This window comes from Halichoerus grypus, chromosome X, assembly GCF_964656455.1.
Source record: "Halichoerus grypus chromosome X, mHalGry1.hap1.1, whole genome shotgun sequence".
NCBI classification, from domain to species: Eukaryota; Metazoa; Chordata; class Mammalia; order Carnivora; family Phocidae; genus Halichoerus; species Halichoerus grypus.
Genome location: NC_135727.1, coordinates 92,240,891 through 92,267,730, shown reverse-complemented (window position 1 = coordinate 92,267,730; position 26,840 = coordinate 92,240,891). Strand labels below are relative to the sequence as shown.

The 26,840-nt window shown below is 48.2% G+C and overlaps 1 protein-coding gene and 1 pseudogene across 1 annotated transcript; one reads left to right on the top strand and one right to left on the bottom strand.

The window, feature by feature from the left end:
- Positions 1-667: 667 nt before the first annotated feature.
- CHST7 (carbohydrate sulfotransferase 7) lies at positions 668-26,318 on the top strand. The gene is made up of 2 exons (XM_036090709.2): positions 668-2,518; positions 25,716-26,318. The coding sequence occupies exon 1, from the start codon at positions 1,011-1,013 to the stop codon at positions 2,469-2,471; it is 1,461 nt and encodes a 486-aa protein (XP_035946602.1). The 5' UTR covers positions 668-1,010; the 3' UTR covers positions 2,472-2,518; positions 25,716-26,318.
- On the bottom strand, positions 22,223-22,437 carry LOC118534697 (COMM domain-containing protein 6 pseudogene; annotated as a pseudogene).
- Positions 26,319-26,840: the final 522 nt, after the last annotated feature.

The following is a 26,840-nucleotide window of genomic DNA, read 5'->3' as shown; positions in this document are numbered from 1 at the left end:
GAGCTGAAGGCAGACGCTTCACCAACTGAGCCACCCAGGCGCCCCTGTAAATGTCTTTTTGCTCACGTGTCAGAACAGGCTAGGTTATGCGGTGCTAACAAACGACACCCCCCACCCCATCTCACACAACGACAGGAGGTACGGAGGTGCTAAAAATTATCTGCATTTTACAAATGAGTAAACTGATCTTCAGGGTGTCTAGAAATGTGCATAGCCCTCGGCGGGCAAAAGCCCTAAGGGAGGCAACACTTGAAAGTTCACATTGATTGCCCTGCGTGAATGCATCAGCGCTTCCAATCCCTCGGGTCCACCACGCAATGTGCAACTGCGTATCTTTATCTTAGCGGAGGAGTTCTCCCACCCAGAGCTCAGTGACACCCCCCCGGGGCTGATGGGGGCGCTGGACGTGGATAGGGACCAGGAGCCCCGCTCTCAAGAGGATGGAGGCGAGCCTGCCAACGACAGAGATGACCAGGCAGGGGACATAAAAACAGGAGAGGCGGTGGAGTCCTCCGGGTGGGGTCCGTGTCCAGTCACTGGGTACATTCCGTACACACGAGCCCCTCCCTAGCTTGAAGTCGATTCATGAACACTTGACTTCACGACGGAGGGGTTGGGGAAAGGTGGGGTCTGGCTCGGTGCACCCCAACCATCGTCCCCACCCCGCGGCAACCCCGCCCAGATCTGGCGGAGCCGTGGGCGATCCCGGGCGGGTAAAGAGGCGGGGAGAAGCGGCGAGGTTGAAGGCGGGGCAGGCGGCGGCCAAAGCAGCCAATAGGCGACTCTGCAGCGGCTGAGCCGGGAGAGGGCAGGGGCGCCGCCACCAGCACCACCGCCTCCTAAGTTCCCCCTGGTGGATGCACGGCCCGGTCGGTCGCTCCGCTCCTCCTCCCCGCTCCCGGCGCAGAGGGGCCCGAAGAGGCCGGAGGAGCGGGCTCAGGACGGGATTTCTGAGGAAGGGGAGAGGACGGGCGCCCCACCCGCTCGGAGGGTGGGGGGCTCGGTGAACGATGAAGGGCCGGCGGCGGCGGCGCCGGGAGTCCTGCAAGTTTGCGCTGCTCTTGGTGCTGTACACGCTGGTGCTGCTGCTCATCCCCTCCGTGCTGGACGGCGGCCGCGACGGCGACAAGGGCGCCGGGCACTGCCCGGGCGTGCAGCGCAGCCTGGGAGTCTGGAGCTTGGAGGCGGCGGCGGCGGGCGAGCGCGAGCAGGGCGGGGAGGCGCGGCCGGCCGCGGAGGGGGACGCGGGCCAGCCCCCCCGGCCCCCGGGCAACCTCAGCGGCGCCGTCGGGGAGGCGGTGTCTCGCGAGAAGCAGCACATCTATGTGCATGCCACCTGGCGCACCGGCTCGTCGTTCCTGGGCGAGCTCTTTAACCAGCACCCGGACGTTTTCTACTTGTACGAGCCCATGTGGCATCTATGGCAGGCGCTGTATCCGGGCGACGCCGAGAGCCTGCAGGGCGCGCTGCGCGACATGCTGCGCTCGCTCTTCCGCTGCGACTTCTCGGTGCTGCGGCTGTACGCGCCGCCGGGGGACCCCGCCGCGCGCGCCCCGGGCGCAGCCAATCTCACCACGGCCGCCCTCTTTCGCTGGCGGACCAACAAGGTCATCTGCTCGCCGCCGCTGTGCCCCGGCGCGCCCCGTGCCCGCGCTGAGGTCGGCCTCGTCGAGGATGCCGCCTGCGAGCGCAGCTGCCCGCCCGTGGCTCTACGCGCCCTGGAGGCCGAGTGCCGCAAGTACCCGGTGGTGGTCATCAAGGACGTGCGCCTCCTCGACCTGGGCGTGCTGGTGCCCCTGCTGCGGGACCCCGGCCTCAACCTGAAGGTGGTGCAGCTTTTCCGCGACCCGCGGGCCGTGCACAACTCGCGCCTCAAGTCCAGGCAGGGGCTGCTGCGCGAGAGCATCCAGGTGCTGCGCACCCGCCAGCGGGGCGACCGCTTCCACCGCGTGCTACTGGCGCACGGCGTGGGCGCTCGGCCCGGGGGCCAGGCCCGCGCCCTGCCCGCCGCACCGCGCGCCGACTTCTTCCTGACCGGCGCGCTCGAGGTGATCTGCGAAGCCTGGCTGCGCGACCTGCTGTTCGCGCGCGGCGCGCCCGCCTGGCTGCGGCGCCGCTACCTGAGGCTGCGCTACGAGGACCTGGTGCGGCAGCCGCGCACCCAGCTGCGCCGCCTGCTGCGCTTCTCCGGGCTGCGCGCGCTCGCCGCGCTCGACGCCTTCGCGCTCAACATGACGCGGGGCGCGGCCTACGGCGCCGACCGACCCTTCCACCTGTCGGCGCGCGACGCCCGCGAGGCCGTGCACGCCTGGCGCGAGCGCTTGAGCCGGGAGCAGGTGCGCCAGGTGGAGGCGGCCTGCGCTCCGGCCATGCGCCTGCTGGCCTACCCTCGCAGCGGAGAGGAGGGCGAGCTGGAGCCGCCCGTGGAGGAGGAGAAGCCGCTTGAGACCGAGGCCGACGGCGCCACGTAGCCCCTGCCCGCCCCCCCTCCCAACGCGCGCCCCCAGGACGGATCCGGGTAAGGTGGCCCCGGGCGGGTTGCGGGCAGGGAAGGGTCTTTGGGGAGCTCAGACCAGCCTGCAGGGGGAAGGGGTGGGGGGTGGATGCCGTCCCAGATCTCACGCTGGCTGAATAGATCCGAGCGGGTGGGAAAGCGCGGCTGGTAGAATTTGGAAGAGACTCGTCGGGATCGCCAGCGTAGCCACCTGCCCCCTCAGAGGAGGGCCCTGAGACGAGCGGGGTTAAGTTTGGCTGAGGCGGAACCCAGGTCTCCGCACTCCCGGTCCCCCCGGTGAAGTAGGAGTTAAGGTCGGTCACCTGTTGGGAGACTGGGGCGAGGAGAGGGAGAGAGAAGAGGGGCAGAGGAGGGAAGAGGTCTGAGGAGAGTGAAGAAGGTTCGGGAAACAGTCATCATGGAACTTGAGACTGGAAATTGACATGAAAAGTATCTGATTTCGGGGGCCATTTGAGGCTGATGGGTTTTATCTTGACACCAATCTGTTCCCGTGGGAAAACTGTGCAACAGTGTTAGCAGGCGCGGAGAAAGCCCAAAGCAGGGTTTGGTGCAAAGTTATCGACTCTTATCCTCCCTGCCCCTAATCTGTTTCACACTTACTCTCTGCCTCTGTTTCCCTAAAGCGCGGCTCCAGGCCGTGCCTTCTAAGTTACCAAGCATTAGGTGTAGACAAGGCCTTACTCGCGACGGTTTTTGCACACGTGTGTGTCTCCTGCTGTGGGCTAGCCGCATCGAATGGACTTTGCTTTCCCCTGGCTCATGGAACATCTCCCTGCCCCCATCCCCCTCCACGGCTGGCGTTGGCAGGATATTGGACCATATCCCATTCACATCAGGTCACAAGAGCTGCCTAGTCAGCTTCCTCTAGTGCCGACAAGACCCGAGGGCTGGGCTTTCTGCACCTTGCCCCATCCCTCTGGGAGAGGGAATCTTAGAGTGGCAGAAACAGCTTCAGCTGTGGAAAGACACCCCCCCTCCCAGTTTTTTGTGTCCTTTCTCTATAAAGCATCCATCCGAAGATGCTAAGATGGGGCGTAAATGACCTCGGCGTGTGTTCCGTGTCTGGGTCCGTGTCTGGCCTGTACTTTGTTCTGTACCATGCTGACCTTAGGAGTCTAGTTAGCGGTATGGGAACGCGTTTTCCCAAACTCTGTGTGACTTGGAAGGGGGCAGGCTTCTGCCCTGTGCAGTCCAGAGGAGGAGGAAAAGCCGGGCCGGGTGGGCGGAAGTGACTTAAGTTTCCATTCATTATTTTATAGTGTAATCCAGTATTCCCCTGGGATGAAGCTCTGAAGACAAAGTTGAAGATGTTAATGAGGATGGATTTGGTTGTTGTTTCATAGACCAGGGCTGCAGATGCTTTCGGAAGCTGACTGATTTTTCTCCCAGTAATCAAGGGGTTTTCGTGGTCGGTTTCTGTAATTGCTAGGAAGTCTGCGTTCTTTCCTGATTTCCAGAGCAAAGGAAGGTAAGGCACAGGGTGACTTGTCACATCTTAACAAAAACATCCTTTCATCTGCTAATCCTGTTTTTGCAGATGTAAGTAGCATAATGGCCCCTCACCCTCCCTCCCAGGCCTGGGGGAAAGCCTCTCTGGGACGAATTCTGCAGCATTTTTATGGCTTTAAGAACTGACGACCTCCCAGAAATCTTCATTGTTTTTATTTTTTACTAGCATTTGCTGAGCTCAGACTGGGGTGAAGTAAGAAAGAGAATAGAGAGGAGGGTAGAGGGTACAATCTGCATCCTTCCCTTAGGAAGTTAGAATCTGGGTGCGTGACATTGGTGCCGCTGTTCCGAAGGCCAGTGAGGCTTCCTTTGCAGGGCTGCAGGGACATCTGGGAGCAAGCTCTAGGCTCTTTCCGTACGTTGGTGACTGAGCCCTTCTTCCCACACTTCTGCTGGAATTATTGGGCACTTACCATGTCGCCATCAGCCAGTGGATTCATCATAATGCGTGTATTCCTGGTTCCTAGAAAGATAACCTTACTGATCCACTGAGGGGTTGCCAAGAAATCTGCCCCACTCTCCTCTGCGGAAGGGGATGGATCCCCCTGTGCCGCGCGCCGAGGTAAGCATTGTACAGGTGTCATTACTTTGACCTAGCATCGGTTTTACAGATGAATCCAGGACTCAGAGCTCTAGGTCAGGTAACCTGCCCAAAGTCACACCTGGCCTGGCGAGGGTGGGGCAGCGTGGGTGTTAGAGCCCGGCGCTCAGCATCTCTCCTTACCCGGCCCCCTTCGTGTCCCCTCGCAGCACCTTTGGCACCTGGGCCAGGCCAAGAGGCTAGGCTGGGGTGGAAAACACACTTAGCCTTATTATGCATAAGCTCCAGCTGCTGAGCAAATCAATAAAATACCCCTGAGCTGCCGGGAGCACCTGCGCAGGAAAGCCGGCGACTCGGCAGCCGCCCTCCCCCGGGCTGGCCTTCCCGCGGGGCATCATCCACACCCGGTAACTGAACCCACGACGGGAGTTGGCTCCTTGGTGAGTCACAAATACAGCAGGTGGAGTTGCTGCACAAAGGAAACTTTATTTGCATCAAATAAGATCATGGGCAATAACTTCCAATAAGATCACTTCCAATAAGATCACATCAAATAAGATCACGGGCAATAACTCCCCGAGCAAGGGTGAATGGGTTCCTTTTGTTTAGGGTTAGGATGAATATTTAGGTAGGGGAGCCTTGGGATCACCTGTAGAGGCGGGCATGAGGCCGCGCATGCGCCTTAAGGACACCTGCCTATACACACCTGTTATGTAAGGGAGGCTTGTGCTCCTCCTTGGGCGGAGATCTTGGTATTACAACGAGGTACAAGTAGTTGTCGGTCATTCTAGAGGTCACTCCGTGGTCATCGGCACAGGTGCGAGTGGGGCTGGGGGCCGGTTATGCTCAAACTGGCCTAGGCAGTCTTGTCTGGCTGGAGGTCTCGTCGGGGCGGTCGCTATAGTTCGAGGGGTGTTTTTGGTCTCCATTTGCCTGAGTTAAGAGAGAAGCCTGGAAGAAGAGCTTAAGGAAAAACGTGAGACAAGGGTCAGTGAGTACAAGCAGGTGGCATTCAACGTCAGGCCTCGGGGGTCTAGCTGGTGACACCCCCAGCCCAGCGGGGGGGTGCTGCCCCTGAGTTAACCAGATCAGCTTATGGCCGGCGCATACCTGACAGCCAGGATATGGCAGGGAAGGAGTCAGGGCACCATTCTTCAGGCCTGGGTGGGGACCACAGCACCCTAAACCGAGTCACCAAGGACTCAGGCCCTTTGCTGTCTTTGCCACCTTCTTGGCTTTCCTTCAGCGGCCTCTCCTCCCGCTGTCACAAGATGGTAGCCTCAGCTGCAAGCATCACTTCCTCACATAGCTATGCAGGGCTGTTAAAACGCAGGAAGGAAGGAAGCTGGTTAGTGAGTAAGGAAGGGGCGGAGGAGTTTTCCCTCGTGTGTCTCGCCTTCAATCTGGTTATAAAACCTTCCCAGAACCGCCCCCCCAGCCGACGTCCTTTTATTATTTCTCACTGGCAGGCACTCGTTCACATGGCCCGCACGAGCCCAGTAATCGGCAAAAGGGAAAACGGGATGGTCAGTCATTGGCTTAGAGCCATGGTTCTCAGCCCTGGCTGAGCATTACATTCACCTGAGGAGCTTTTTTTTAAATTAATGTCAGTGCCTGGGCTCCACCCCCCAGGGATTCTGGTTTCATTGGTCCGGGGTGGGGTCCAGGCATTGGGATGGTCCAAAAGCTCCCCAGGTGATTGTGCGGGCCGGCCGAAGTCGAGAACCGCAGACCTGACCAGTCCTGGTCCGTCGCCCGGGCGGGTTTGTTGCCCCTGGAATAAGATCCAGGTGGGGGCCTGGAGGGCTGTGGGTGAGCAGCGAAGTGTGTGCCACTGCATTTTATGTAAAGGAACTTGGAGCTGTGAGGCTCCAAGCAGCTGGAGGGTGTTAATATGGAAAGGGAAAAACTGTCTTCAATTATCCACGGCTCCACTTATCACCCTCTCACATTCCTTTAAATGCTTTGCTGTCCTGGCTTCTTACCTAATAATCCATCATTGTACACACTATCCAAACAGATGGATGTGCTGTCCTGTCCTTTTCAGCATGTCTCCCCTTGACCTCCCCCTGGGGGAGGCCCCAAGATTTCATCCCGGTAGGCATTTAAGACACCTTGGTCTTTGTCCTTGACAAGATAAATGGACCCCCCCCCTTTTTAAAGATTTTATTTATTTATTTGAGAAAGAGAGAGAGCATGAGAGGGGAGAGGGTCAGAGGGAGAAGCAGACTCCCCACTGAGCAGGGAGCTTGATGCAGGACTCGATCCCGGGACTCCGGGATTATGACCTGAGCTAAAGGCAGTCACTCAACTGACTGAGCCACCAGGCGCCCCAGATGGACCCTTTGAACGAATTGAGGAAAGGAGATAAGTGCACTGTAAACTAATAACCCAACGATCAGAAAGCTTTCTTTCTAAGGAAACCATCCAAACAGAAAAAGAAATGACCAGCTACCACCAAATCCCCACCAAAGCGTTTTCAAAGTCGTTCCATCTTAATCAGGATACTATGCCCCAAACGGCTTATGCATAAATATCACTCAAAGGAGAACCTCTTGCCTAAACACAGAACAGGCATTCGTTAAACACTGTCCCCACATAGAATTTCTCATTCAACAAAATCCATTTAAACCCCCGGTCAGGGGTGCCTGGGCGGCTCAGTCAGTTAAGCGTCTGCCTTCAGCTCAGGTCATGATCTCAGGGTCCTGGGATCAAGTCCTGCATCGGGTTCCCTGCTCAGTGGGGAGTCTGTTTCTCCCTCTCCCTCGGCCCCTCCCCCTGCTCTCTCTCTCTCTCTCTCTCTCAAATAAATAAATAAATAAGATCTTAAAAAAAACTGCCGATCGTAAGTCGAGGCAGGTGTTGTATTCAAGCCAGAGGGCTGGAAATTAGGATGGGGTATGTTTTTTTAAAAAACACACCCACATCCGGGGCGCCTGGGTAGCTCAGTCGTTAAGCGTCTGCCTTCGGCTCAGGTCATGATCCCAGGGTCCTGGGATCGAGCCCCACATCGGGCTCCCTGCTCGGTGGGAAGCCTGCTTCTTCCTCTCCCCCTCCCCCTGCTTGTGTTCCCTCTCTCGCTGTGTCTCTCTCTGTCAAATGAATAAATAAAAAAAAAATCTTTAAAACACACCCACATCCAAATCCTATTATCCCCTTGTGGGGTTAGTGCTGCCTTTGATCAAGACGTAATTGGAGCTCCTCTGTGGGGCTGCCTTCCTGGGCAGGACCCCCTCAGTTGCTGGTGGATTTGGTGTTTAGGGAAAAATCAAGACTCCTCCAGTCTGGTGAGTGAGGCCAGGGAGGAGGCTGGCCCTACCAAAGTGAGGTGTGGCCACGAGACAGTTACAGAGTCATTCCTTAGGGCATAGGAAATCAGTTTTTATGTTAGGGGGTGGGAACCCAGGCTTTAGGCCTGACTCTCTTGGTTACTTCTTGATTGACAAGAAGTATCTTGTCAATAGGCAAGCCCCTAAACCTTTTTGGCTTTAGTGTTCTTGCCGGTAAGAACGGAGGTTAAGAGGATTTCCGGGGTTTCTTGGAGCTAAGGGGAGGTGACGTTTATTGCATGCCTGTCTTGAGCACTGTGTTACTCGTTCCACGCGTGTTGTGTGGAGTTAGTCCTCATCGCAGGTACATGAGGTACGTAGCATCCCCGTTTGCAGATGGCGAAACAAACCCAGAGAGGTTGGGTAATTGTCAAGGCTAACACAGCCAGTGGATTGAAATCAGGTGCTATGTTGAAACTAGCACCCCCACTTTTTTTTTTTTAGAAATAATATAAACACATGGTGGAGAAAGAGTTTAAAAGTTATATAAGGATATAAAATACCCACCCGTCTTACTTTCCAGAAGCAGCCACATGTATTTCCTAGAAGAAATAACATTTCTTGCGGTATTTGTCTAGAAACGTTTTCTGCAAATTCAAACGTATTTTGCCCTCTTTGGGATAGTTAAATCTTTTCAATTTTAATTCCTTAAAAATGTTTAATTGAGATAGAATTGACTGAGGACATCGTGTTAGTTTCAGGGCCACGGCATAGCGATTCCGTATTTGTGTTATTGTGAAAGGATCACAGCCTAGTTAACCCGTCACCGCGTGCAGTTACCATGTTTCTCCTTGTGATGAGGACTTTTAGGATCTACTCTCTTACCAACCTTGAAATATGCCATACAGTATTATTAACGACAGTCACCGTGCTGTACACCACATCTCCATGAATCCCTCATTTTAGACCTGGAAGTTTGTGCCTTACGACCCCCCTTCACCCGTTTCTCTCCATGAGTTTGTTTTTAGATTCCACATCTAAGGAAGGTCCTACGGTATTTGTCTTTCTCTGACTTATTTCATAGGCATAATGTCCTCAAGGTCCCTCCAGACTCCCACAAGTGACATGATTTCCTTCTGGTTTATGGCTGACTGATAGCCCACTGTATATAGACGAGCCAAGTTGTCTCTGTGCATTCAGCCCTTGATGGGCGCTTGGGTGGCTCCCACGCATTGGCCATTGTGAATAATGCTGCAGTGCACGTGGGGGAGCAGATCTCTTTTTGAGTTAGTGTGTTTGTTTCCTTTGCATAAGTACCCAGAAGTGGAATTCCCGGATCACATGGCAGCTCTATTTTTAATTTTTTTGAGGCACCGCCACACCATTTTCCATCAAGTGGCCGCACCAATTTCCATTCTCCCCATTTGTAGGCAGTCGCGGTGCTTGGCTGTACTGGATTTCTGCTCCTATCTACTCAAGTCCAGAAACCTGATAGCGACGATGAGATTATCCAAAATGTGACTTTGAAGAAGGTGGTGAAGAGAATTCACAAGTTCCAGATTCTCAATCACTATTTTGGTTTTTTCTTTTTTTAATATTTTATTTATTTATTTGCCCGAGAGAGAGAGAGAGAAAGAGAGAGAGAGAAAGCACAAGCAGGAGGAGTGGCAGGCAGAGGGAGAGGGAGAAGCAGACTCCCCGCTGATCAGGGAGCCCGATGCAGGGCTCGATTCTGGGACCCTGGGATCACGACCCGAGCTGAAGGCAGATGCTTAACCCACTGAGCCACTCCGGCGCATCTAAATCACTGTTTTGGAGAAGTACTTGAAGTCGGTCAGGCGCTGCGGAGAACACACCCAGGGAACTTGTTCGCTGCTTTCTGGCCCCCTCACCACCAGTTCCTGCCCACCGGCCGAGGGCCCGAATAGCACCTGTGTTTGAAGAGTCTCCGGACGGACTGCATTTAACAACTAATAAGGGCATGTTTTTCTTTCCGTAAACCAGTTAGTTAGATTTTTAGGAACTTTTTCAGTATTTCTGTGCCTGTTAAAGAGGGGAGGGGAGGTTGCTCTAAAACTTTAATTTTCAAAAAATGTGGACTTTTTCTCGACTAAAATTGTATATGCTCTTTGGTAATTTGAAAGTCTGAGAATACTGGCTGCTGCTTGTTGCCATCCTCTTCTCACAGAATTATTTTCCATTTTTCTATGGAATGTTCCAACAGCTAACAGTGTCTAAAGTGCTGCCGAGCTCAAGCATTTGTCCTTTAGAAGGATCGGTAATGTTTAGGGAAAGATTTATGGGCTTAAGCCTGGAACTGAATGCCTGCTCACTGTAATAAATCTGTACCTGTTCATACTAAACTTAGTGATGAATTATTGAGCTTTTGCTTAGGGGTTTTTCTGATGGTCTTTTATGAATAATCTTTCCTAAGGCACTGTTCCCTTGCCTTTTTTGTACCAGTGTTTCAGAAAATAGTGGACTCGATTCCTCTGCTTCCACTAAATTCAGTTGTGACAAAATCTTATTTGTGACGTATGATCTAAAGGTTATAGAAATAGGGGTGCCTGGGTGGCTCAGTCGGTTGAGCGTCCGAGTCTTGATTTCGGCTCAGGTCGTGATCTCAGGGTCGTGAGATCGAGCCCCACGTCAGGCTCCGTGCTCAGCGGGGACTCTGCCGGAGATTCTCTCTCCCTCTTCCCTCTGCCGCTCCCCTCCTCTGAAAAATATAAATTAAATAAAATGTATTTAGTTTTTTTTTAAAAAATAAAGGTTACAGAAATAAAATAATGAAACCTAGTAAAACACCATAGGAGTGTATTATAACATATTTAACTAGTTCCTAGTCCCAACATTTCATTGCTACATTTTTAATAGTGTCGTGTGCACACATGTAAGTATCTCTCTGAGGAAAACAGCTACAGTAGGGTGACCCTTATGTGGCAAAGGGTGGTGTACATGTTTTGCATTTTGAGAGGTGAAGTTCTTCAAGGTTGTACCAGTGTTCAACTCCCCGCAGCTGTTTCTGGGAGTGTCTGTTTCCCAGACTTTCCCCAGCGTGGATTTTGCCGAATGGTTTCATTTCGGCTAGTGTGGTGGGTGGAAAAGCGCTTCCTCCCCGAACCCTGCCTCTCTCTGACCCCACAGCGCGTCTCAGACGGTGAAGGAGCGCCCATACCTTGGGTTGTGGTGACCAGGATGCCCAGCTGAAATCGCCTTCTTAGCCCTCCTGCAGCCCCCGTGTATTTGGCAAGCGGCATTCCGGTGATCCTTTTGAAGGACTGGATACACTTTGAAACAAAAACGATCACCTTTTTATGAAGCCACACTGATGCCCGCGGGCGGCTTTAGCAAGCTCCTTGTTCGGATGGCCTTCTGGTGCTGACGCCGGGGGTCGTACCTGTGGACTGGACCTTCCGCTATTTCAGGACACTCTCACTGGGGGAATGTGGCTGATTTTCAATAAGGTTTAACCCTTGCTCCATTTTTCTCTGTGCTCCTGAGAGCCCTCTTCGTAGTCTGGGGTGGGGGCGGGGGTGGGGGGCAGAAGTGCCCATTTGCAGTTGTCGAGACAGGATTCAGAGGGTTTTCGAGGAGGTTTTTTTTTTAGCCTCGGCAGAGATTTTCTTCCCATGAATACAAATGTAATATAAATAGTCCGCGTGATGCTTTTAAAAAACATTTATAAGAACCTGGCTTAAAATTCCTCAGTCTGCCTTTTCTCAGGCTGCCCTCTGCCTGAACAGCCCAGAGAAGAATAGAAACTAAAAAAGCTAAGCTGGTCTCGCTTTTGTGGCCCCGCTGGCCCAGTTGAACAAGGTGACTTAGAAATGAACCCCTCTGTGCCTCTCTGCCAGGTCTCCTGGCTCCTCAGCCTCTTACCCCGGAGTGGAGCTGAAGGAATCTGCTCTGTTGAAAGAGACATTTCTGCCTCTGTGCGGTATGGGATCAGCACAGTAAGGACTAAGAAACAGCCCTGGCCCAGGTTCAAGAGCACGGGGAAGTGGAGAACCGTTTGGGAGCTGAACAGGAAGCAGTCTCAGTTGGAGAAAAGTCGCAGAGCTCAGTGATGCCTTCATGAGAATTGGAGCCCTTCAGCTTTGCTCCCCGCCCCCCTCCTCCCCCCCCCCAGCCTGCAGGCACCACGCCAGCGTCCGGGTGTGACATCTGCAGCTGGCCTCGGTCACATTAAAGACCGTCGTGCGGGATGCCGAGCAGAAACGGGCATCAGCCGACAGTGGATAGTTTTCAGTTAGGGGGTTAAGAGGCGGTAAAGGACGACCACCACGTTTGACCTGGAGGACCACCGTGTTCAGGGTGAACAGACTCCCCTCCCCTGAAATCAACGCGAGTGGCAAGGAGCTTTGCCGTAGAGCGACATTCTGGACACAGCCACTGAGGCAGACGGGTTTTTGCGCGTGGAATGGAAGCCCTTTCTGTTAAGCCTTTCAGGCAGGTGTTCAGAGGAGCCCCAGAAGGCACAGGGCGCACCGTGAGGACGCAGGGCAGTCCCCGGGCCCTGCCAGCGAGAGGCCTCAAATCTGGCCTGACATGCAAAATGTCTAGAGGGCCAGTTGGGAGAGGTGAATGTTGTGTGATGGATGTCCCTTGGTCATGGCAGCCAGCAGGCTGGAAGCAGAGAAACCAGCCGTAACAGAAAGTCAGAAATAGAACAATGACAGAATCATTTGTGAGGTATGGGGAGCAGGTAGGGGCTCGAGACTGTGCGTTCTTTTGTAGAGATGACAAACTGAGGGACGGTAGGAGCAGCCCCCACATGAACTTGGGGGGCTAACCGAAGCAGTTCTTAGAGAACATACAGCTCAAGGGAGCAGTAGGGAAAAAGGCCCCAGAGCTTTTGAGGTCACTCTCCCCCCATGACTGAGACCAGGCTTGACGGGAGAGGGCTCGTCACGGCTGCAGAGAGATTATGGGAACCGTAAGCCAAAAAGACTAAAACCAAGATAATGTTTTTAAAAATAGGACTTCCGAGACTCTTAACTCTGGGAAACAAACTGAGGGCTGCTGGGTGGGTGGGGAGGTGGGTGGGGGGCTGGGGTAACGGGGGGATGGGCACGAAGGAGGGCACGGGATGGGGTGAGCACTGGGTGTGATACGCAACTGATAGTTTAGTGAACACTGCACCTGAAACTAGTGATGTACTATCAGTTGGCTAATTGAATTTAAATTAAAAAACCAAAACAGACAAAAATAGGCCTCCTTTCATACAGCCCAGAGCTGGCATATGTTGAATATTCGGATTTTAAGAGCAATAAAAATAGATGCTGTTTCTTGCTCTAATAAAGGGTATCACCAACAGGGATGTAATAAAGGAAAATAATACATTTTTCAGGTTCTGCAAACAATTGTTGACTTTCTGTGCACTCTGCCCCCCTCCCCCTGCCTCCCCCAGCTAGGGATGGCAAGGGGGACTGTTTTGCAAAGAAGAGATATGGTTGGCTGAAAAGAAGCACACACAAACACACCCTGCCAAAGAACAACAGAATTCCTAGCATTATTGAATGCCTTTTAAATTTATTTTTGTTCTATTTTTATTTCTCAGCAAAGGGAAAGTGAAATAGTTTCGAGCTCCAGAGAAATTCATGCCCTGGTCCTAAATACGGCAATCTCTGGCGGTCCTGCGGGCCCGGGAGAGGACTGGTTTACCCGCTCCGATCTCCCGTGCCAAAATGAACCTGCTCTCAGCTGCTGTGCCATTTGCTTTTTAAAGATATATTTATTTATTTGGGAGAGAGAGAATGAGCGAATGAGCAGGGGTGGGGGGTGCAGAGAGAGAGAGGGAGAGAATCTCGAGCAGACTTCCCAGCTGACTGCAGAGACCCACCCCAGTGACCCCCTCCACCCCCCCAACCTTCATCCACTCCATTAACCAATAGCCCCTGTGGGAGCCAGAGGGCTGCCTGAATGACAGATCCAAGCTCCGGCACTTCCTAGCCCCAAGCCCCCACTAACCGGGGCTGCCCCCACTTGGTAGATGACAAACATCTGCAGGTGGGCGATCAAATGCATATTATAAGATACTGACTCAGTTCCTTTATTTGAGTCAGGAACGACTTTACTCACAAAAGCAATTATGTATGCCAATTAAAATTATACCTCGGAGCAGCTCAATGAAAGGAAAAAACAAAAGCTAACTAAGCAGACTCAGCTGTTTCCAAGTTTCATAAATACTGGTTTGGAGCATATTCATTTTGTTCTCGAGTGAGCTCAGAAACTTGGGATGTTTTTCGCTGGGGGTGGGCATGATCAAACTGGAAGCATGTTATTATTTTATCCTGTCCTATTGAGGAAATATAATGGCCATTTAATTTTGGCCCTGGCTGACTCTGGGGCTTGACCAATGAATGACTCGCATGGGTTGAGGTTTTCCTTGGATTTCTGGAGCAGAGAAGTGAGTCCTTTTCTCTCCCTGTGAGCGGCGAGGGGGTGGGGGGCAGCTCAGCTCCACCTGGGCTGCCCAGGTCCCAGCAAGTGGCTTCTCCCCTAGTTTCTCCCCCTGCTCCCCAGGCAAGAGTTCTGTTTGTGGGTTTTTTCTTTAACTCCGTTTTCACCTGAAGTGAGAGTTGTTTTAAGTAGTAAGTTGACTAGTGCAAATGTACTGGTAACACCCCCCCCCCCACTTAATTTTTCACACGGAAAGTCTGGAAATAATTTATAACATTTATGCTATTTAAGTGCATTTCTAGGCAATTTGGGGGGTGCGGTTGCATGAGCTAACTAAATGTTTCCTATGACATTTCGCTTGAGAGTCACAGTGAGGGAATGCCCGCACTTTGACATTTCTGGGTTTTCAAGTATTATTTTCACATTATCCCCAAGCAGCTCCCTTAAAAAAGAAAAAGAAAAAAAAAAACAACCCAACAACTTGATGGCCCCATTGTCGTAAACACTGTCAGTCATTTCCGTTTTCCTTAGCACCGCATTTCACCGATTTGAGGTGAAAACAGGAAGGTTAAGAAAGCTTCGCGGGGGTTAACAGATGATCTTGGGCAGGAACCTCATCCCCAGAGGGTGGGGCCGGGGGAGGATGTTGGGAGAAGCCCCCGCGAGGAGCCGTGGCCGCCGAAGAGGAGGCTAACGCCCGTGCTCGGCCCGCTTGTCCTGGAGTGGGGCCAGGAGGAAGGCCGTTACAATGGGCTGGAGAGCAATTCGCCCGCGGTAACGGGCCCGGCTGAATACCCGGAAATCTCAGCCCAAGCCCCAGGGCCCGGCCCCGGCTTGGAGCATCTGCGAAGCGGCTTTCGGCCGTCCACGCCGGCTGCCTCACCTGGCACAAGTGTGTGGGCAGCGGCGGGGGGCGGGGGGGGACCTCCGGAGGCGACGCTGAGAAGCACTTGCAAGAAGGGCGGCTGAAAATCTCCAAGTGCAATTGGAGGAGGGAAGTGAGGTGTCCGTGTAAAGCTGGCAGATGCCCTCGGAGGGGCTGGGACGGGGGCCGGGCTGCGCGTTCCTCCGGGCGACTCGAATGTTCTCAAACTTGAAGGCCAGCAGGAAGGCGATTCTTCCTCCTCCCCCATCCCGGCCTCGAAGGTCGACAAAAGTGTGATTAAAATGCCCCGAGTGTCTTCCCGAGTTACTGCACCGTAGCGCCCGGAGCCTCCGCCGAGCCAGCTGCCTGCGGGGCGCAGTGGGGCTCCGCTCCCTTGGAGGGCAGCCAGGCTCTCGGTCGGGCAGCCCGCCGCCTTTAGGGCCCGGCTGGTCATTTCAAGACCAGGGGAACTGTAGCAAAGGAGGTCAGATACACCCAGGTCTTTGGAGTATGACTTTGAATCTTTAAGTACATGATCGGTTTTGTTGTTGTTGTTTTAAAGTGCAAGCGAATTTGTGAATTGAGTATTAAGGAAAGACTTCACGTGAAACGTCAATGCCACCTATTTTGAAAACAACCCTTTTCGTGTGCTTCACCAAACAGTGATATACTGAAATCTCTAGAATTCTGTAAATTGATTGCACTAAGACTGTTTTATTATCTGTTTTCTGTTATCATACAGTATAGGTCTTTTTATTTTTTTTAAAGATTTTTATTTTCTTAGAGAGAGCACAAGCAGGGGGAGGGACAGAGGGAAAGGGAGAAGCAGACTGCCACCTGAGCAGGGAGCCCAGACATGGGGCTTGATCCCAGGACCCTGGGATCATGACCTGAGCCGAAGGCAGATGCTTGCTTAACCCACTGAGGACCCAGGCGCCCTTAATCTTGAGATTCTTAAAGATTCTCAGCAGTGTGTAGGGTAAGCCTCCTTCCTTGTCTTGGCTGTTATAAATAATGCTGCAATGAACATGGAGATGCGTATATCTTTTTGAGTTAGTATTTTCATTTTCTTTGGATAAATACCCAGAAATGGAATTGCTGGATCTCCTGCTTCTCCCTCTCCCTCTCCCTCTGCCTGCTGCTCTGCCTACTTGTGCTCTGTCAAATAATTAAAAATTTAAAAAAAAATCTTTAAAAAAGAATATCCAGAAGGGTCTACACTCATTTCAGGTGCTGGAGGCAGTAGCAAACATTTTTATTTTCCCCAGATTCTGGGTAAATGGGAATTGTTTCAACCAAGAAGTTTAGTAGCTTCAAATTTAATTCTTCATTGTCAAACGCCCAGCAGCTGAAAAAAAGGGGGGGAGCAATGCTAGGTACTTGGTCACTGTAGCTTGCTGGTAAACCAAGGGTCTGGTTTTTAAATTTGCCCACAAAGTTGAATACTTCATAGCTTCAAATGAACAGGGCCCCAAAGTAGTACGAAGAGTGAGATCTGGAGTGAATTAAAATTTTAATCCTGTATCTAAGACACTGGGGCTTAAGAATTTGGGGGAACATCACATTAAGAATTCATGGGTATGCTTATGTTTTAAACGCAACCCAAGGGGCACCTGGGCGGCTCAGTCGGTTGAGCATCCAACTCTTGATTTCCGGCTCAGGTCATGATCTCAGGGCTCTCTCTTTGGGCTCTGCGCTCAGTGGGGAGTCTGTTTAAATTCTCTCTCTCCCTCTCCCACCCCCCCACTTTTGTGCACGTACTCTCTCTCTCAAAAACAAAAACAAACAAACAGAAAACCAAACAAAAAAACCCAAAACCCACAACCCGAAATAATGAGAAAATGTTAGGAAATTAACTGAGAGGTTTTTTAGGTTCTACTTGGGGGGCTGTAGGCTCCATGGAGGCAGACGTCAGAACTGGAAGGTATATGCTGAGCATCCCCGCCCTGGTTCAGTGACGTTCAGGAACTCTGGGAGGACAGGAACCCATTTCCGGCGTGAAGAAAGAAGGGGCCTTGTCAGGTTGCTGCGGGCACACTGTGGGCTGCCCAGCTTGGATTAGCGGGACTTCAGCACAGTTGTTCACGGACCCCCGAGAGGCAGTCACAGAGTTTTCAGAGCTCCTCTCCTCCCACCTTCTCCAGCCGGTGATTTGATTAAAAAAAAAAAAAAAATTGAACGTGAGTGAAAAGCAGCTTTCAGGTAGATAAAATGAATTTTTAAAAAGATTTTTAATAAAAGGATTTAGAGAGCACTTTGGGGTCCAGAGGTCGGGCTGGTACTATATCTCCATAAACGGGACATTTGTCAGGACATGGGCTCTGACCAGGCACCATTTCGCACTTGGCGAGCTATTGACAGAAAATCGTCCCGAGTTACTGCCACGTTGTTGCTGGTCTTTAAAACAACCCAAATGGAGAGCTGAACACATGGCACAAAGAAACGGTGGCAGAGGACCATTTTTTAAATTATTTGGTCGAAATAATTATTGACTCCTAGGAAGTTGCAAAGACAGTAAAGGGAGGTCCAGAGCATCCTTCACCTAGCTTTTCCCAGAAGTCGCATCTTTCACGTAGGTCACTATCAACACCAGGAAGTTGACCTTGGTACGACCTATAGACCCCAGTTTTCAACGGTTTTTACATGCACTCATTTTGTGTGTATGTGTGCACACAGACCTGTGGAACCTGGTCACGTATAGATATGTGTAAACACTACCACGATCAACATACAGAACTGTTCCACCAGCATAAAGAAAATCTCTTGGGCTACCCCTTTATAATCATAGACCCCACCCCATCCGACCTTTCCTTGGCAAACATTAAGCTCTTCACCATCTCTATAACTGTATAATTTCAAGATTGTTACATAAATGGAATCATGCAGTATGTGACCTTTTGAGGTCATCTGTTCTCCGCAGAATTCTCTGGAGGGTTGCCAGGTTGTCACGTGCATCGATAGTTCATTCCTTTTCATCGCTGAGTAGTACTCCATGGTATGGATGTGCCACAGTTTGTTTAACCGTTAACCCACTGAAGGACATTTGTGTTGCTTCCAGTTTTTAACTATTATAAATAAAGCTGCTGTGAATATCGGTGTATAGATTTTTGTGCGGACATAACGTTTCCTTTCTCTGGGATGAACGCCCATGAGTGCAATTGCTAGATCATATGGTAAATATATGTTTAGTTTTTATAATAAACTACCCAGCTGTTTTTGAGAGTGGCTGTACCATTTGACATTCCCACCAGCAGTGTATGAGAGATCAAATTTTTGTGCAGCCTCACCAGCATTTGGTGGTGTCACTGTGTTGTGTTTTAGCTGTTCTATTAGGTATGTAGTGGTATGTCCTTGTAGTTTTCATTTGCGTTTTCCCAATGGCTAGTGATACTGAACATCTTTTTGTCTGCCTATTTGCCATCCCTCTCTCCTTTTGGTGAAATGTTGGTTCAGGTGTTCTGCCCATTTCCTAACTGGATTGTTTGTTTTTTACTCTTGAATTTTGAGAGTTATTTATATATTCTAGATAAAAATCCTTTGGTAGATACGTGGTTGCAAATATTTTCTCCCAGTCTGTGTCTTGTGTTTTCATCCTCTTAACAAGATCTTTTGCAAACCAAAAGTTTGTAAATTTTGATGAGGTCCAACTTAACAATTTTTTCTTTTGTGGACTGTGCATTTTCTGCTGTGTCTAAGAACTCTTTGCCTAACCCTAGGGTCCTGAAGACTATCTCCTATGTTTTCTGATAAACATTTTGTATGTTTTGTCTTTCCTTATAAATTTTAGGATAAACTTATCTCTATATACATTTAATTCTATGATTCATTTTGTGTTAGTTTTTGTTTAAAGTGTGAGATTTAGGTAAAGGGTTAGTTTTTGCCTGTGGACGTCTAACTGCTTCAGCACCATTTACTGAAAAGACTGTCATTCCTCCAATACATTGCTTTTTCATTTTTGGTCAGAAATCAGTTAGCCGTACACATAGGTAGGTCTATTTCTGGGCTTTTACTGCTCCATTGATCTATGAGTCTGTCCTTCCACCAATACCACACTGTTCTGATTAATGTAGTTATATGTATCTTAACACTGAATAGAATGATTATTCCAAATTTATTCTTTTCCAGAAAGGTTTTAAGCTAGTCTAGTTTCTTTGCCTTACCACATAAATTTTAGAATACGCTTGTCTATATCTACAAAAAGCATTGATAGACTTTGATAGGAATTTTCTAAAATCTCTATATAGGTCAATTTGGGGGAGAATTGACATCTTTACTATATGGATCAATTTGAGGGAAAAATTGACATCTTTTACTGTTGAGTCCTCTGATACATGAACATGGTTATGTGTCTCTATTGATTTAGATCTTGTTTGATTTCTTTTATTGGTGTTTTGTAGTTTTTAGCACATAAGTCCTTTACTTGTTTTGTTAGATTTATATCTAAGCTTTTCATTTCTTTTGAGTGATTGTAAATAGTATGAGTTTTAAAATTCAGTTTTAAAATGTTCATTTCTGGTATATATAAATCATATAGATATTTAATATTGATCTTGCATCCTGCAAACTTGCTGAATTCACTTGTTAGTCGTGTGTGTGTGTATTCCCTGGGATTTTCTATGTATATAATCATATCACCTGCAAATAGGGACAGTTTTATTTCTTCCTTTCCTGTAACCATGGCTTTTATTCCCTTTTCTTGCCTTATTTCATTGGCTAGGACTTCTAGTATTATGTTGAATAAGAATAGCAAATGCAGAGGTCTTTGCCTTGTTCCTGATCTTGGGGGGTGGGAAGGCATTCAGTCTTTCACCATAAAGAATGAGGTTAAGTGTAGGTTTATGTAGAATTTTTAAAAATCAAGTTGAGGCATTTTCCTTCTATTCCTAGTTTGCTGAGAATTTCTATTCTGTATTTCTATAATAGAAATTCTAACATCTGAACAGATGTTAAATGCCTTTAACGGATGGAAGTGCTTTTTCTGCATCAATTGATGTGATTGTGTGATTTTTCTTCCTTAGCTTATTAATATGGTGGATCACATGATTGATTATTGAAACTGAACCAGCTTTGCCTTCTGGAATAAACCCCACTTAGTCATGATATATAAATTTTTTCACATATTGTTGAATTTGATTTACTAATACTTTGTTGAGGATTTTTGCACCTAAGTTCATGAGAGAGATTGTTTTCTTTTTTTGGTATTTGTCTAGTTTTGGTATCAGGTAATACTGGCCTCATAATTTTGTGGAAGAGATTGTGTAGAATTAGTGTTAATTCTACTTCAAATATTTGGTAGAATTCTCCATTGAAAGTATATAGGCCTGGAGATTTCTTCTTTGGGAGTTTTTTAACAATTAATTACATTTTTAATAGCTATCTAACTTCAAATTATCTACTTCATATTGGATGAATTATGGTAGTTTGTGCTTTTTGAGGAATTGGTCCATTTCATCTAAGCTGTCAAATTTATGTATGTAGAATTATTTTTAGTGTTTTTTATCCTTTCAATGTCTGTGAGTTCTGCAGTGGAATTCCCTGTTTCATTGCTGATAATAGTAATTCGTGTCTTCTCTTTTTTTGTTTTTAGCCTTGGTGTAGAGATTTATCCAAGTCTTAATCTTTTCAAAGACCCAACTTTTTGTTTCGATGATTTTTCTCTATTGTTTTTCTGGTTTCAATTTTACTGATTTCTGCTCTTGTTTCCCTCTGATTGACTTGTGTTTATCTTCTTCCAGTTTCTGGAGGTGGGTGTTTAGATTATTGATTTGAGACCATACATCATTTGTGTCAGCATCTAATACTATAAATTTCCCTCTCAGCACTGCTTTGGTTGTGTCTCACAAATTTTGATATGTTGCGTATTCATTTTAATTCAATATATTGTTGTTTAATATTCCGTGGATTATTTAGAATTCTGTGTGTTCTTTAATTTCCAAGGATCTGGAGAATTTCCTGCTATCTTTCTGATATAGATTCTTAGTTTGATTCCATCATTAGTGAACACACTCTGTATTATTATTTCAATTCTTCAAAATCTGTTCAGGTTTGTTTTATGAACCAGGATATGGCCTGTGCTGTGAATATTCCATGCATGCTTTAAAAAAATATGTCTCGGGGCGCCTGGGTGGTTCAGTCAGTTAAGCATCTGCCTTCGACTCAGGTCATGATCTCGGGGTCCTGGGATCGAGCCCCATGTTAGGCTGCTTCTCCCTCTGCCCCACCCCCCGCTCATGTTCTCTCTGTGTGTGTGTCTCTCTCTCAAATAAATAAAATCTTTAAAAAATGAACGTGTTTCTATTGTTATTAGGTTGAGTGTTGTATAAATGTCAGTTCGGTCTTGTTTGGGTGATGGTATTATATAGTTCCTTTTATCATTGTTAATTTTCTGTCTAGTAATTCTATTAATTGTTGAGAGAGAGGTATTAAAGTTTCCAAGTATAAATGTGGACAGGTCTACTTCTCCTTTCTGTTCCTTCAGGTTTGCTTCAGAAAATTGGAAGTTCTGTTGTTTGCTGCATATGTAGACATTTTGGATTGCTATGTCTTGTTGGTGGGTTGAGCCTTTTTACCATTATGTACTCTCCTTTGTTGTCCCTGGTAATTTTCTTTGCTCCAGTGTTTATTTTATCTGATATTAATATAACCGCTCTTCTTTTTTCTGATTATTTTGAGAGAGAGAGAGAGCATGAGGGGTTGGGAGGGGCAGAGGAAGAGGGAGATCGAAAATCTTAAGCGGGCTCCACACCTAGCACAAAGCCTGATGAGGGGCTCAGTCTCATGACCCTGAGATCATGACCTGAACCAAAATCAAGAATCAGATATTTAACCGACTGAGCCACCCAGATGCCCTTTTTTCCTGATTTTTTTTTATTGAGATATAATTCACATACCACAGAATTCACCCTTTAAAGTGTTTGATTCAATGGCTTTTAGTACATTCAGAAAGTTGTGCATTGATCACCACTAATTCCTGTTTTTCTGATTATTGTTTAAAAAATGGAAAAACCAAAATTCAACTTTCATTCAGTAAATATCCTTTGGTCCTTATGCAGTTTTGTTGCAGAAAGTGAAGCCCGTGATTTTAGAACAATGATAGCAATTTATCAACCAATCAGTTTTCACACAGTTTCAATAATCGTAGCAATTTCTTTGAACTGCCTGTAGAAATTCTGAAATTGTCATTTCAAAGGACTTGTTCTTTACTTGGCCTGAATGATCTGCCACTTTTAGCATCACTGCAACATAAGGACACTTAGTGATCTGCAACTGTCTGAGCTTACAACCATGCCCAGTTTCAACTGCAAACCTATAAGCTGGTTGGTGACATCAGACTTAGCATATGGCAGTAGCTCTCTAGACCCCTTCATGACAAGTGTCCAAGACTCACACCACCAACTCCTCTTTCAATTCATGTTTATATGGCACATTCTTTTCATCCTTTTACTTTCAACCCACCTATATCATATTTGAAGTGAATTTCTTGTAGACAGCATTTTGTTGGGTCGTGTTTTAAAGCCATTCTGCTGGTCTCTTTTTGTATATTTGTGAATTTAGACCATTTATATTTAATGTGACTATTGATCTTATAGGGCTTAAATTTGCTATTTTTAAAACTTGATTTCTGTTTGTTCCCTCTGTTTATTGTTCCCATTTCCCTGTTTGTGTTTTCCTGTGAGTTTTGTGAATAATTTTAAGAACTTCATTTTACCTGCAGCATTTTAAGGTATTTTTGTTTGTATGCTTATTTTAGTGCTTTCGCAACTAATCGCAATCTACTGGTCTCAACATTTCACTACCTCAAGTGGAAGTATACAAACTTCATGTCCCTTTAAGGTTCCTTTATCCTGTCCTCTTTGTAATTCTCTAGTATTTTTTTTTCTATATATGTTGAGAACTACGTCATACAGTGTCATAATTTTTGCCTCAACTATCAAATATAATTCTTTAAACTCAAGAGGATAGTCTGTTAAATTTACTCCTATTCTCTGTTGTTCTTTCTTCATTTGTGATGCTTTGTTTCCTTCTTTTATCATTTCCTTTCTGTTGGAAGAACTTCCTATAGTGGTTCTTCGTACTACAGCAGTTCTGTTAGCAACACATTCTTAGTTTTCCTTCATCTGAGAATGTCTTTATTTCACCTTCATTCCTGAAGGATATTCTCGTGGAATATAGAACTCCGCATTGGCGATTATTTTCTTTCAGCACTTGCAAAGTATTGTGCCACTTCCTCTGGCCTCCATGTTTTCAGATATGAAATCCACTGACATTCAAAGCCTTGTTTCTGTAAGTAATGCATCAGTTCTCTCTAGTTGCTCTCAAGATTTTTTTCTTTGTCTTCCCTGAAGTTGGATTATGCTGTATCCTGGTGTAGATTTCTTTGTGTTTCACTCAGCCCCTTGAATTTGTAGGTTTACATCTTTTGCCAAATTTGGGAAATTTTCAGCCATTTTCTTTGAGTACTTTTTTAAGCTTCAATCTCTTGTCCTTCTCTTTTTGGAACTCTGATGAAATGAGACTAGGTCAGTTATTGTAGTACCACAGGTCCCTGAGGCTCTGTTCATCCTTTTTCACTCTATTTTCTCTCTGCTATTCATATTAGATAATTTCTATAGCTGTCTTTTCAGATTCACTAATTCTTTACTCTGTCATCTCTATTCTGCTATTGAACCCATCCAGTGAGGTTTTAAAATTTTGGTTATTGTACTTTACAGTTCTAAAATTTCCATTTGGTTCTTTTTTATATATATATTTCTTTGCCAAGAATTTCTATTTTTTAATTTGTTCCAAGTGTGTTCCTAATGGCTCACGGAAGCATACTGATGAGAGAGGATAATTTCAGAATCTGTGTTGTTTCAGGGTTGGCTTCTGTCACTTACCCTTTCTCATTCAAGTCAAAATTTCCCTGGTTCTTGGTTTGACAAGTGATTTTTTTTAATGGTGTCCTGAATATTTGGGATACATTTGAAGCTCTGAATTTTATTTAGATCTTCTCTTTTAGCAGGCCTCCAGCGACACTGCTGGTGGAGGAAGGGATGCACCCCTGGTTACTGCCAGGTGGGGGTGGGACTCTAGAAGTCCTGGCTTCCCGCTAGTCCTCTGCTGACAGGAGGGGGGTGGGTTGTGTGTGTGGTGCTTCGTTTCTGGCTTCTAGGCTGACCCTTTTCCCTGTCCTTTGGCTAGAGATAATGGGCTTTTCTTGGGGCTTTTTGGTCGGTGACCATTTGCACATCTGGCCTGCTGGCATCTTCGGTGTCTATTCCAGGATATGGGGGAGGCAGAAAGAAAACTGAGGGAACTCACAGGTCTGTTGTCCCTCATTTCCCAAGGTCTGCAGTCAGTCCGCCTTCTTTTCCCCACCCTCCAGAGTCTTATCTTTGCCATATGTATCATGTTTGGGGATTCTAGTGACACTTTGTGGAAGGAATAAGGAGAAATGCATTTGCTCCATCTTATCTGGAACCAGAGTTAGCCCTTCTGGAACTTGGTTTTCATTAGACTAAATTCTACTGAAATCTGACATGGTGGCTCTTTCTCTATGCAAATAACCTGCACTAACAATACTAAAGGTTCATAGAAAGGCCTCGGGGCATTTGTGCAATTAGCTGTTTAATGTGAATCTTGACTGCACACTTTCCATCATCTTGAAAATGCTTCTTCCCCAAACTCTGCATCGCTAGTCCTCTTGAGCTGATGGACAGTTTCACCGCATTAGAAAATAACGTCCAGCTTGGCACAGAGCACAAGAGGAAGGGTCACAGGAAAGCAAGAACCTGGCGGGGGAGCTAGCACAGACATGCCGAGTCGGCCCGCCGTCCTGCGGCTTCCGTACGCTGACACGAGCAGTGTGTCTTAATGAAACAAGAAAACCGTTCAGATGCCCCAGAGGTAGGAAGCTGGGGTTCTTGTCGCTTACAGGCAGCCTCCGCTTTACGAAACAGCCGACCGTCGTTGGCTCGTGATTCATTTGGCACATGTGACCCAGAGCGCAGAGCCAAGGAGGGGGGGTTACATGGTCAGTGCCTGAAGGTACGCCCTCGATCCCAGCTCTTCCCCCCACTCGGCCCAGCAGGTCTCAGAACGTTCTGTTCTCCTCACCCGCCCCCCCCCCGCACCCCAGCAGCAGTTGCAGAAAGCGCAGTTATCCTGGCAGAGGTGCCCCCATCTTTGTCCCATCTTTATCCTCACCAAATCCCTCTTGGGTCGCATTTTCTCCGGGCCTGTCCTCACAGAGCAGAAATGACAGTCCCTGATTCGGGATGGACTTCCAGCCCCAGAGGATGCAGCTTCGAGAAGGAAGATTATATACAGGCTTCTTGGGGCGCCTGGGGGGCTCAGTCGTTAAGTGTCTGCCTTCGGCTCAGGTCATGATCCCAGGGTCCTGGGATCGAGCCCCGCATCGGGCTCCCTGCTCAGTGGGAAGCCTGCTTCTCCCTCTCCCACTCCCCCTGCTTGTGTTCCCGCTCTCGCCGTGTGTCTCTCTGTCAAATAATAAAATCTTAAAAAATAAATAAATAAATGAAGAGGCCTTCCATTGGCAGAGTGCATCAGGCTTTCTATCTTGGGCTTTCTGTGTTCTGAGGTTCAAACCGTGCTTTGTCCCTTCCCTTCCAGGTCAGCCAGCACGCAGCGGGGCACTCAGCATGTCACCCCAGCGCGGGGGAGGCAGAGATGGGGACTCGGCTTGGGGACCACCCGCTGTGCAGCTCTGCGGAGCAGGAATGGCACCAGCTATTAAATGACGGCCGACACATTGGTTGAAAGGAAGTTTCCAGTAAGGAAGTGACAGTACGATGGATCATTAGAGCCGTACAGTAGGAAACGCTTGCGTCCCCAGCCTGCACCTACCTCTGCTGGGCCTGTTCCAACGCGGTGTTCTCAGAACGCAGAGGAGACGCGATCGGGTACCGTGTCCCAGCAGCAGCGGGTGCCTGGACAAATCATCAGTGTGACTGAGGGCCAAGTGCAGTCCCGTGTACCTTGATTACATTACTTAATATTAAATAAGAGGTCTGAGTGCCACTAGTTTAAACCGGACTCGTTCAGCTCTTTTTCAAAGAGCTCCCCCTACACCTGCCCCTAAACCAATTTTTAAGAAGTGATTTCTCTCCCTGAGGTGGGAGAGCCCTAACGAGCTGACACGAATTTTCGCTTGCAAGTTCTTCTGTCTGGTGTTTTTGTAATTATACTATTAAAGGACTCCGGAGTCAATGTTAATGACAAGATTCGTTTTGTTTTGCTAGGATGATTTTTTGATGACGTTCAGTTGCGTGGTTCGGGGAAAAGCCAGTCTGCCTACAAAGGAATTCATGAAGACGATCAAGGAAACTGTATTGAGTTCAAGAATCTTAGCAACTATCCAACACTCAAAGTCTGTTCACCACTGTTGTAGGCCAGAAGTTACCACACAGACCAGATTTAAAGTGTTTCTCTTAATCCCAAGGCACATTTAAATAATCTCAGAAGTCTGCTACTGTGATTTTTAGACCCTATTTTGAAACTCAAGTTTTTCAAGCACCTAAAGCAGGGTTTGGCAAAATCCTTTGCTGTAGAAAGTCAGATGGTCCAGGCTTTATGCGCACATTGCTGCTCACTCCTGTCACAACTACTCAGCTCTGCACGAAAGCTGTCGCAGACATTATGCAAATGAAGGAGCCTAGTGTATTCCAATAAAACTTTATTTACAAAAATAGGTGCTGGGCCGGATTTGGTCTGGAGGGGCTAGCTAGCCTTAATTTG

Bases quoted from the DNA above. Each gene is read 5' to 3' on its own strand.
- CHST7 (XM_036090709.2), top strand. From the start codon at position 1,011: ATGAAGGGCCGGCGGCGGCGGCGCCGGGAGTCCTGCAAGTTTGCGCTG.